At 46.3% G+C, this 12341-nt stretch overlaps 1 protein-coding gene across 2 annotated transcripts in view; it reads right to left on the bottom strand.

Moving 5' to 3' along the window:
* Positions 1 to 12341, bottom strand: part of EPHA8 (EPH receptor A8) — a 61621-nt gene that overhangs the window by 18265 nt on the left and 31015 nt on the right. The window contains exons 5-8 of one of the 2 annotated variants that reach the window (XM_083752526.1): positions 7004 to 7339; positions 3147 to 3271; positions 1683 to 1845; positions 203 to 299 (exon numbers count right to left, since the gene is read on the bottom strand). In XM_083752526.1, coding sequence (XP_083608652.1) covers positions 203 to 299; positions 1683 to 1845; positions 3147 to 3271; positions 7004 to 7339 — 721 coding nt within the window. The remainder of the gene's footprint in view (positions 1 to 202; positions 300 to 1682; positions 1846 to 3146; positions 3272 to 7003; positions 7340 to 12341) is intronic. The other variant, XM_083752527.1, reaches the window with a different exon arrangement.

Genomic DNA, 12341 nt, shown 5'->3' with positions numbered 1-12341 from the left:
CTCCTTCATAAATGGTCTAAAACTCTTTTAAAGCAATCTAAATTGGTGGATATCACTTGTTTGCCTTCCTTCCAAACTAAGAAGAAGAAGGCCCAAACCCAAATGTTGCAACTTTGCCTCTTAGGGGCATGAAAACACGCAGAAGCATACCACTTGGGAGGAGGTCCCTGGTGAGAGATCTGCCCTTAAAAGATAAGCCTACCTCTTCTTGCAGATCAGAAAGAGCAGCAATGCGACGAGGCCACTGATGAGGGTGAGGCAGGTCCATACGACCGCTGTGGTGTCGTAATGGGGAGCTACTGGGAAAGAAAGATTGCAGGATTCTAGCTCTGCAGCCTGAGGCAGGCAAAGACCCACACATGTGAACTGTTCTTTTCCCTTTATCCCTGGGCTCAGCGCATCCTGACTCCCCATGGAACAGAGGCAGCTATCTTTCATCAAGTCCAGCTAGCTCAAGACTGTCCACAATGACTGGCTCTCCAGGATTTCGGATAGGGGCAATTCCCAGCCTTACCTGCAGATGCTGGGGGTTGAACCAGGGACCTTCTACATGCAATGCAGATAACTCTCCAACTCCCCTACAGCCCTTCCCCAAGGAAGCAGAGGCAAGGGTGATCCGACGACAAGGAAATATGTTCTTCCTAAGAATGGAGTCTGTTCCCTGAGCATGACTTACTAGTGGGAGATCATTGGCAGTTTGATCTTTTTGCAGCATTCCATAGCTCAGTGATGGCCAAACCTGGCCCTCCAGCTGTTTTGGGACTACAACTCCCATCATCTCAACTAACAGGACCAGTGGTCAGGGATGATGGGAGTTGTAGTCCCAAAACAGCTGGAGGGCCAAGTTTGGCTTTCGCTGACATAGCTGATACGCCTTTGTTGCTTGAGAACACCAATGGAGAAGAAATTATGGAGGAAAGTAATGGTAAAGCAGGAGAGTAATTCTAGCAGTGAAGGGCTGTAGCTCATTCATAGAGCATCTGCTTTGCAGGCAGAAGGTCTATGGTTCAATGCCTGGCATCTCCAGGAAGAACTGGAAGGGACTCGTAGAGGAAACCCTAGAAAGCCACTACCAGTCATTGTAGACAAAACTGAAATAGGTGAATCACTGGCCTGTCTCCCTCTAAGGCAGCTGCCTCTGTTCCTTCATTGAGCTGTGGCTGATGGAAGCTGGAATCCAACAACATCTGGAAGACCCAATGGTTGCCTGATTCTCCATCGGTCCCATGTCCAAAATTCATACAGAACCTCAGAACAGGTGAAAGACCAAGGATAACAGGGATCATGACTGTGTCAGCACACTGCCCTAGAGCCTTAATTCTCCCCCTTCTGGACTTAGCCCTCCCTTCCATAAGAACATAAGAAAGAGCTCATCTAGTCCAGCTTCCTGTTCTCACAGTGGCCAAAGAGATGCCCCAATGGGAAGCCCACAAGCAGCACCTGGGTACAACATTGCTCTCCCCAGTTGCGATTCCCAGCAACCAGCAATTCATGGGCATAACTGCCTCCAGCAGTGGAGGGAGAACTCCTTCTCTGAAATGGGTATGTCCTGTAGGGGTTGGAGGCCACTGCATGGGGGAAGGCAAACAGAGCTTGCATTTTGGGGTGGGGTGCCTTCCAGTCCTGCCCCATCCCACACCTGCACTCTCATGCACCCCTCTCCTCCCTCTGCTTTGCCTCACTTGCTTTGGCGGTCTCCACTTCCACCACCTGGCTGAATTTGCCACAGCCAGCAGAGGTGCGGGCTCGGACCTGGAAGACATAGCAGGTTGCTGGCTTCAAGCCTGAGACGGTGGTGCTGTTGCCTTTGGACTTCAGGGTGGAGTAGCTCTGCATTTCTTTGTCCTGGGGAAGCAGAAAGTGACGTCAGTCCAGGGCAGGGGTGGGGAACCTCAGGCCTGGAGGGCAAAAATGGCCTTTTGGGCCTCTCCATCTAGCCATCAGGACTCTCCCCAGGTCACCCCGTCATCAGCCCTGTTTTGCCTTCCCACTGCTTTTTCCTGGCTGGAATGTGTCCTTCAATTCTGTCAATGTCTTTTGGATGGTGGTTGCAGATGGATGGGTGCAGGAACTAGTCTTTTATACAAAGGTAACATCTGCAATTTTTGCTCCAATCACTTTTGCACCTGGCCACTCCCACCACCAGATCTTTGAAGGGTCCCCAGAAAAAGAATATTCCTCCCCCCTGGATTAAAGCCTTGTGCTAGAGAAGGTATTATTGGCAATGGGAACAGGAAGCAGCAATTGGTTTATTTCAGCCTTTCCATACTTGCATGGCTTGCCTTCCAGGTTAACTTGGGCAATTTCTAAAATCAGTATTGGAATCTGGGAAATGCAGGGTTTGCTGGAGTCTTCAGTTCATGGTTTTATTTAGTTTCCTTGTGGCTTACTGAAGCACACCAACCATTAGAGCTTATGAGGATGGGTGAAATCTGCAATTTAGTCACTGCATATACAAGCACATGTGCATGGAATCCTGATGCAACTGCATTTAATCAATGCACATGCATGCAATCGCATTAATATTCCGTGTTGTGCTGTGATTTAATCGGTGCATGTCGGAGCATGAGCAGTTGTGCGTGGAATCTCGATGTAATCATGCAGTCATGTCAGAACTCCATTTTACACTTTGATTAAATCAATGTCATCATTACAACTGTAATTTGTAAGTTTAAAAAAAAGGCAAGCTGAAACCCGTGAGAAACTGCACATGCACAGTTGTCTGAACAAAGTCTGGAAATAAGAGGAAGCAGAAATAAATAGCTGCTTGCTAATGGAGAGGTGCCCTGTGGAAGCAAGACTCTGGAAGAAGGAGGAGGAGGGGGAGATTTCCATTAGCTTTATTTGCACCTTAGATTCTGGGAAGCAACTTGGATGGAGAGATTTAGCACATGCAATGGCACACCTGGCCCAACAGAGATAGCAGACAGGTCAACCCAGTAGCGTAGCGTGGGGGGTGCAGGGGGGGGCCGGCCGCACCGGGCGCAACATCTGGGGGGGTGCGCTCGCACTCGCAGCTCTCTGCCCCTACTAAAATCCATGGGTTAGGGGGCGCAAATTACTTGCCTTGCCCCGGGTGCTGACAACCCACGCTACACCACTGGGTCAACCAACACAACCAGGACAAGGGTAAAACCAACTTTTACCTTTTCATAGTACTTGATCTCATATTCCAGAATGATGCCGTTGGGCTGATCCGGTTCCTGCCACAGGAGCGTGACACTGTTTTGGCCCACGTTCTCCTGGTGAACAGCCAGCACTTGGGATGGAGCTATGGAAACAGATAATAGGAAACCATATGAGGGTGGTGCTGATAACGCCAAGGTTGCAGGTTTGATCCCTGTATGCTACAGCTGCATAGGTTGGGCTAGATAATCCTCAGGATCCCTTCCAACTCTACAGTCCTCTAGGAGAGAGAGAGACAGAGAGAGGCCATGGTGGTAGTGGAGAAAGCAAGGAGGCCAGCTGTGGATGGAGCCAGAGCCATTGCAAGGTGGGCCCACCTCCTGTTTGATTGCAAGTAAGACAGTAGAACGATAGGAGCTGGCCAAGGGGAGACCGAGGTTGGTGGGGTTCTGTTCCATCTGCCTTAGTGGACCACCATTGTCAAATGGGTCAAGAGGTTCTAGGTGGCTTAGGTAACCAAGCTCAGCCATACAGCAATTGGTATAAGAGGGAGACTACATTTAATCTCACAACAAGCACCAGTTAGTGGCATTGTCAGGCAACTGCCGGGACATCAGTACTCCAGGAAGGCTTGCCTGCCTTGTGACTTTCTAAAAACACCCAGCAACCATAATAGTATGACACTGACTTCCACCCATATACAATTCGGGTTGCAAATTTCCCCATTTGTTTATTTGATTCCATTTAGAAATCACTTCCCATAGGATAGCTCAAAGGGACTTCATGGCAAAAATGCCAACCACCAAAACAATTAAAAACAGTTCCAGATACAAAAACAAAATTTATTTTAATATGTAAAAAAAAAACCAAAAAACCAAAAACAGTTTCAGGCTTGATACAGGCACAGTCTGGAATAAAGATCTGCCATTGAAAGTGTTGTTGACAAAGGAAGGTTTTCAGACAACTGGAAAGAATTCTTCAGCAAAGTATACTCCAACTCTGAACTGGAAGAGTACTTCATTCCTCAATAAATTGGTGCGTTGACCTATTCTTGGTTTCTAGAATTAGCGATTCATCATTGCTCTTGCTATGTAGACGACATTTTGTATGTACTGTATATAAAACATTTCTGCAGAGATGGCCCCTGCCTGATACGTAGGGGGAGAGAATTCTAAAAAGGAGGTGCCACCACATTAAAGATTGCTCTCTCAAACAGAAGTGACGTCCTGATAAAAGCAGAGTAGGCATGTCAGGGGTAAGATGATATTTTAGGTATATTTTTCCAGGTCTTCCTCCTCAGTTGGGGATTGGACTAGATGATCCTTTGGGTCCCTTCCAACTCTGCATTTCTATGACTCTATGAATTAAGGCTGCAATCCTATGCCCACTTACCTTGCGCTATGCTCCACTGAACTCATTTCTGAGCAGACATGTATAGGATTGCTCTGTTAATCTGCAATGTTTTTAATGGGTCAAAACATCCAGAGTAGGGTAGGTATGTGAGATGGAGTTCTGGTTGGTTCTATCGTGGAGGGGAAAGAAAAAGAAAAGAAAAGCAGAAAATAATGGAAGTGGGAAAGGTCACAAAAGGCAACCCAAATGAACAGAGGATGGAGAATCTTCCTCACAAAGAAATGCTTTTTATTATTGTTGTTATTGTTTTTAAAGGCTATTGGAGGGACATGAAAGAGGATTATATAATGTTTCATTGGTGTGGAGGAAGTAAATAGAGAGGATTTCTTCTCCTTCTCTCATAATACTAGAATGCAAGAGATCACCCTGGGAAATTGGTTGGCAATAGATTCAGGATGCATGGAAGGAAAGGACTTCCTCATGCAATTTCTAGAAATCAGTCAAGTTTGTGGGATTCAGTGCTACAGGGGTGGCGATAGCCACTAGTCTAGGCTGCTTTTCAAGAGGACCAAGCAAGTAACAGAGGAGAGAAGGCAAGCACCTAGGACCTGCCAAAATGAAAAAGGAGGTCCAAAGAGGGCAGCAGTTTGCATAAAGCCTGCACGTGCCAATTTGAGGGTTGCCAGAGTAGCACCTGTGGAAGCCCATGAAATTAAGCTTGAAAGAAATATTCCATTGTTGCTTATAAAATGGGTTGCAGTGTGTGCTTGGTTGCAGTGCGCATGGTACCCACCAACAGATTCTCCAGTCTGCAAATGTGTGTATGGGCCCAAAACGGCTGGTGAACCCAGGGCTCATACATTTGCAGAAATGCGTCATCGATGGGAAACATCAAGGCCCCTTCCATCTTCGTGTTCATTATCTTTCAACATTATCAGCAAAGCAGACCCTACAAATGTCCCTATTTTTCAGGGACAGCCCCAAATTTACAGACGCCATCCCAGTTTCCAGTTTGATCCTGGAATGCCCCGTTTATCCTAAGGATGTCTCTATTTTCATCGGAGAAACGTTGGAGAGTATGGAGTTATGTGACCTCCCCAAGCCAAGTTACTTATAGATAAGTAACTATACAACCTTTAGATGACATCTGAAGGCAGCCCTGTATAGGGAAGATTTTTAAACATTTTATTATGTTTTTATATATGATGGAAGCTGCCCATAGTAGCTGGGGCAACCCATTCAGATGGGCAGGGTCTTGTTGTTGTTGAATAGGACATCCCTATTTTCATTGGAGAAATGTTGGAGGGTATGGTAATGCTTGTGATCTGCAAAGCCCTTCAAGGAGAGGACTGTCATCTGTAAAGTAGGCCACATAACCACCTGAAATAACATGGAGTTGGTGATGAAGAACATCTGACCTAGGGAACCATCCATGTCACTTCAATTTGGGAGCACCTCAATGGATTCCAACCAGTGCTTTTTTCTTTTCTTTTTTTAGAAAAAAGATGCTGGTACTCACCATGAAGTTGTTACGTTAAGTGCCACACTTCTAACATTTAGGGGGGAAAGCTACTTCCGACCTAAGGAGGAGGTGGTGGTGCGGGCTTCCCACCCCCAACACTCGCATGGTGGCTGACTCCCAGCCCCGTGTGATCAGGGGAATCCTCTGCCACGTCATTCCCTGGCCAGCCAATCAGCTGGCTCAGGGGGTGTGGCTTGCACCATTTAAGGGCAAGCGTGGCAGAGGAGTGTCCTCTTTTGCCGCCTATCAGCTGGGGAATTTCCCACCCACCCTTCAAGGTTCTCTTTTGAACTTGCTATGGACTTCGGTTGGTCACCGTTAAGGGGCCTGGTAAGAATTTTTCCACTTGGCAAATTGGAACCAGCCACTGGGTTTTTCCCCCTACCTCATAGCAAATCGTCACAACTTCTACGGTTTGGTGGTTAGGCATTGATCGGGGTATTGTTATGTAGATGAATTGAGGGGAGGAGCACCATCACCTCCCCCAGATAGTGAAGGGTAGTCCGGTAAAGGACTCTGGGGGGCGTGCCCCTGTCCGAAGCCTATGGAGGCCAGGGCCCAAGGCACGCCCAATAGCGGTGACCCCGGGGGTATGCCTAGTTGATGTGCATCAGCAGGGCTTCCCCTGCTGGTGTTAACCCTTCCCGGCCTCTCAGACAGACAGACTGAAGCCAGATAGTTGATTAGGACCAATGCCTAAGCCAATACCACTCATCACCTGTAACCAATAAAGTTGTGGCCCGGTGTCTTTATTTCTACTGGTGGGAGGAAGGAACCCGCCACACAAATGTGCCAGTACTGAACAACCCTGAGTAGACAACACTTGGGTTAAATGGACCAGGCGTCTGACTCAGTATAAGGCAGCTTCTTACATGCCTGATCCTGCCATAAAAACCTCTTTGCCCATTCAGTGATATCCACCATTTTCAGCCCTGAGAAGCAGGCTAAGCAGAAGCTGAATGCCACTCTGGCAGGGCATGCAGCGGGGAGGGCATCTCCTACCTGCCTGGTTTGTGGTGATGTTGACGGCAGCGAATTTCGGTGGCTCGAGGGTCAGGTCAGAGACCCCATTGACGGCCTCCACCCAGAAGGAGTAGTTGGTGTGGGCTAGGAGGTTGGTGACAGCTAGGGATCCCTGAGCCAGGTTCACTGGCTGGGGCAGGAAGCGGATGCCAGTGCTGCAAGCCTCACACTGGCCAGAATCCCACAGGCAGTGGCGGCAGAGGACGTTGTAGAGGATGTCGCTGCGGCCGCCTTTGTCCAGAGGCGGGGACCACTCGAGGGTGACGGAGGTGCCATTCACGCTGGAGAGCAGGTTCACGGGGGCAGAAGGAGGACCTAGAAAAAATCAGGAGGAGCACAGGGTCATGGAGGGAGAGTTGGAAGGAACTTCCATAACAGTCCTAATCAGTGGCGTAGTGTGGGTTGTCAGCACCCGGGGCAAGGCAGGTAATTTGCACCCCCTAACCCATGGATTTGAACCCCATAACCCGTGGATTTGCGCCCCCTAACCCCCAGATGTTGCGCCCGGTGCAGCCGGCCCCCCCTGCACCCCCACGCTACGCCACTGGTCCTAATATTTGTTTATTTATTTAGGGCATTTGCACCCTGTTCTTTAGGGATGCGGGTGGCACTGTGGGTTAAACCACAGAGCCTAGGGCTTGCCAATCAGAAGGTCGGCATTTCAAATCCCCGCAATGGGGTGAGCTCCCGTTGCTTGGTCCCAGCTCCTGCCAACCTAGCAGTTTGAAAGCATGACAAAGTGCAAGTAGATAAATAGGTAGCACTCTGGCGGGAAGGTAAACGGCTTTTCCGTGTGCTGCTTTGGTTTTCCAGAAGTGGCTTAGTCATGCTGGCCACATGAACCGGAAGCTGTACACCGGCTCCCTCGGCCAATAAAGCAAGATGAGCGCTGCAACCCCAGTTGGCCACTACTGGATCTAATGGTCAGGGGTCCTTTTTACCCTGTTTTTCAGTCAAAAAATGATCCCAGCCTGCAATCCATTAAAACAGGCTTATCATCTTAAAACACACACATGCAACACAACACACAAGGGAAACGGGACAGGGAGGAAAAAGAAAAACCGGAGCCAAACCTCAGGCACCAATTTTTGAACAGCTGTTCCTGTGCCAGCTGGCACAGTTCAAAAGCAGGAGGTGCCTGATGGAGCCAGGCCTCCAGCAAAGCTGATGCAATGAGCCTTCTGAGTCCTATCTCTTCCACCGAGGCAGCCTGATGGAATGGCTGTCCCCACATGATGGGAGAAGAGGTCTGCAGGCAGACCCCCTGCATCCTCTCCTCTGCTCCTGTAGACATATAACCCTGTCCCAGAGTGGGGAACATGCAGCTCTCCAGATGAGGCACAGCCAAGGAGGTACCCTCCAGATATTACTGGACTACAAGTCCCATCAGCCCTGGGGCATCTGGAGGGCACAGCCTTGGCTACCCCTGCTTGAGATGATGTTGGGCTCCCATCCACCCCAACCAGCATGGCCAATGCTCAAGCATGAAGGGAGTGGGGGGCAAATGTTGCACATGGATATAGGAATACTGCCCCCTCTTTTTGAGCCAGGGAAATAGGCTGCAAAACAATGCATTGGCTTGCACAGCTGCACAGTCTCAGTGTAAGGTGTTTAAATCTGCTGTTTGCATGTGTGTGTGTGTGTGTGTGTGTGTGTGTGTGTGTGTGTGCATGTAATTGATCATATGTGATTTTCAACCAGGCAGATGTCTGCAGGAGATAAAGGGTGTGGCGTGCCTGGTGACAGGTGAGTTTTCCACTAGCTCTAACTATTTAGAGACAGTCAGGTGTATTCCAGTGCTTGGGCTCACTCAAGAGCTCATCCAAATGGGAATATGGAGATCATCCAGCAACTTGCATACAAATATTCAAAATGTTTTCATAGTGTTTATTGATTGCATTTTATATTCCACTTCTTTCTCCAAGGAGCTCAAGGTGGTGTGTGTCTATCTATCTATCTATCTATCTATCTATCTATCTCTCTCTCTCTCTCTCTCTCTCTCTCTCTCTCTCTCTCTATCTATCTATCTATCTATCATCTATCTATCTATCTATCATCTATCATCTATCTATCTATCTATCTATCTATCTATCTATCTATCTATCTATCTATCTATCTCTATCTATCTATCTATCTATCTATCTATCTATCTATCTATCTATCTATCATCTATCTATCTATCTATCATCTATCTATCTATCTATCTAATCTATCATCATCTATCTATCTATCTATCTATCTATCTATCTATCTATCATCTATCATCTATCTATATCTATCTATCTATCTATCTATCTATCTATCTATCTATCTATCTATAAATATATATATAGATAAAGGGACCCCTGACCATTAGGTCCAGTCGTAGCCGACTCTGGGTTTACGGCGCTCATCTCGCTTTATTGGCCGAGGCAGCCGGCGTACAGCTTCCGGGTCATGTGGCCAGCATGACTAAGCCGCTTCTGGTGAACCAGAGCAGCGCACGGAAACGCCGTTTACCTTCCCGCAGGAGCGGTACCTATTTATCTACTTGCACTTTGATGTGCTTTCGAACTGCTAGGTTGGCAGGAGCTGGGACCGAGCAACGGGAGCTCACCCCATCGCGGGGATTCAGACTGTCGACCTTCTGATTGGCAAGTCCTAGGCTCTGTGGTTTAACCCACAGCGCTACCCGCGTCCCATATATATATATATATATATATATATATATATATATATATATATATTCTCTCCTACCCATTCAATTTCACAATCACTCCTATTTAATTGGCAGCACCAGCTTGAACTGGGGCCTTTCTGCATGCAGTGCATGTGCTCTAGCATCAAGCTAAGGTCACTCTTTCTGACCACAGGATTAAAAACAGAGAAGCATAGAAACGAAAGCTGCCCTAAATATCCAAGTCAGTAGGACTCTGGGTCCTTGCTAACCCCCCCCCCCATTTGTTTACCACTTCTGCTCCCCTGTCAACAGGCATCTTCCTGGCCACAAAAATAATTTGTTCAAGCAAATGATGGGATTTGCATGTCCATCCACAAAAAAAATGCAATGAGATGCAAATGGATTTGCATGGGTCTCCTGCTCCTAAAACGAGGCAGGCTTTCTTCCTCTGCCTCACCCCTCTTGCAAATTCTGCCCCCTTTTATCTTTGGCCTGCAAATCTGAGAATTTTGCTTTTTTAAAAAACGTTTCTCATTTTTTCTACTCTTAAGCTGTCCACATCAGCTTTTAAAAAGCAAGTTCTTGTGAAAATGTGCCAGCGCTTTACGGCGAAATCTTCCTAATGTTTTCGTACGCTGTTTTCCCTAATACATACATATTTTGCAAAGCAATTTTCACTCCTTTGATGGATTTTTGCAGGCTGCGTTGAGGACTAGTACAAGGTGTCCAATGGTGGAAAGCGATGGGTTCTCCTTTGTTAGAGGTTTTTAAGCAAAGGCTGGGTAATTACCTACCAAGGATACTGGAGCAGCATAACCTTGAAATCCAAAATGCCGAAATATAATTGATAGAACATTATAATCTATATAACTGATAGAACATTATAATCTATATAATTGATAGAATACTACTACTACTACCACCACCACTACTACTACTATTACTACTATTTAGGGCAGGAAAATAATATTACTATTATTTAGGGCAAGGAATTTTTTATGGACCACATCAGATCCTCTTTCAACTTTTCACATTGAGGTTTCATTTTATCTCCCTTTGGAAATGCCTCACCTTTTTGACCTGGATTCCAGAATAAGTGTGCAAACAACATTGAGCATGCTGCTGGCTCCCAGGGGAAGACTTTTTTATTATTAATATTATCTAAAGGAAAACCAGTTGACAGACAGAAAGGCTGAAGCCCTTAAGACTAGCAGAGGAGCTTCCTGCTTGGCAGGTCCCTCAGGTAGCTCAGACCTTTCGTGAGATGCACATGCTTGGCATGCACAAGTTTGCAGGTTCAATCCTCACCATTGCTAGTAAAATCATCATAATTTTAAAGGTAGCAGGGACTGTAAAAGCAAATCTACCTGAGACAAAGTTGGGTGAAAACAGCCTGTGGAAATGATCTGCCCTGTGTACGCGTGTTTATAAAATGGTTGTAGCCAACTAAGTTCTACTCAGAGAAGACCCACTGAAATCAATGGCCTTCAGTTAGGGCTCATCCATATTTAACTTTGCTCTGTGAATTCTAGACATAGGTCCGGCCTTTCTAGGGTTCCAAGTGGGATTTTACTGTTCTGGCGGTTTCCCTGGGAAAAGCTGCATTTTACCACTGAATCGGAGCAAACAGCAATCAAGTTTTTCCCAGGTTGCTATTTGCTCCAATTCAGCAAGAAAATGCAGGTTTCCCTGAGGAACATGCCATGACCAGACCAAAAAGAAAAGAAAAGAAAAGAAAAGAAAAGAAAAGAAAAGAAAAGAAAAGAAAAGAAAAGAAAAAACTCAGACACAGATCTGGAAAGCTCAGACCTGTACCTAGAAAAGCACAGAGCAAAGGTACCATATTTTTTGCTCTATAAGATGCACCAGACCACAAGACGCACCTAGTTTTTGGAGGAGGAAAACAAGAAAAGAAAAATTTCTGAATCTCAGAAGCCAGAACAGCAAGAGGGATCGCTGCGCAGTGAAAGCAGCAATCCCTCTTGCTGTTCTGGCTTCTGGGATAGCTGCGCAGCCTGCATTCGCTCCATAAGACGCACACACATTTCCCCTTACTTTTTAGGAGGGAAAAAGTAGAGCGAAAAATACAGTAAGTATGGATGAGCCTTTTGCCGTATTCTTTTATTTCAATGGGCGTACTCTGAGTAGGACTATCAATGCAGAGATATGTAATGTAACAGAAAGAAAGAAAAAAGAAACATCAGCTCACATTTAAGAACTATCTATCAATCCTGCTTTAGGCATATTCTTTAATATAAGCAGTCCACACGCCCAAATATATATGTAAATTAGACTGGCAATTATAAGATATATGTTTGAATGCAGAAATGGCAATAAGATTTTCAAGCCCAGTGAGTTATGGATGGTGGGTGTTTATCTTCCTGTAAGCCACTTTGCAACCATAAGAGCTTGAAGAGTCCACTTTCATTATCTCATTTCATTCTGGCAGGAAAACAGTTTAAAAGCACTTCACTGTATTCGTAAGCAGATAAATTGGGGTGTGTTGGATCAGAAGTGTTGGTTTTTTGGTGATTTCCCTAAAAAATATGGCAACCCGATATGAGCTAGGGATCATATATGCTTAGTTTGCTGGAATTAGATAATTTTGATGTTTTGACATTGTTGTCAAAGACATTTTGGTTAAAGAAGGGAGTGCAA

This window comes from Podarcis gaigeae (assembly GCF_964106915.1).
Source record: "Podarcis gaigeae genome assembly, chromosome: 8".
NCBI classification, from domain to species: Eukaryota; Metazoa; Chordata; class Lepidosauria; order Squamata; family Lacertidae; genus Podarcis; species Podarcis gaigeae.
Note: the sequence above shows the minus strand (reverse complement) of the source record. Positions and strands in the feature narration are given on the sequence as shown.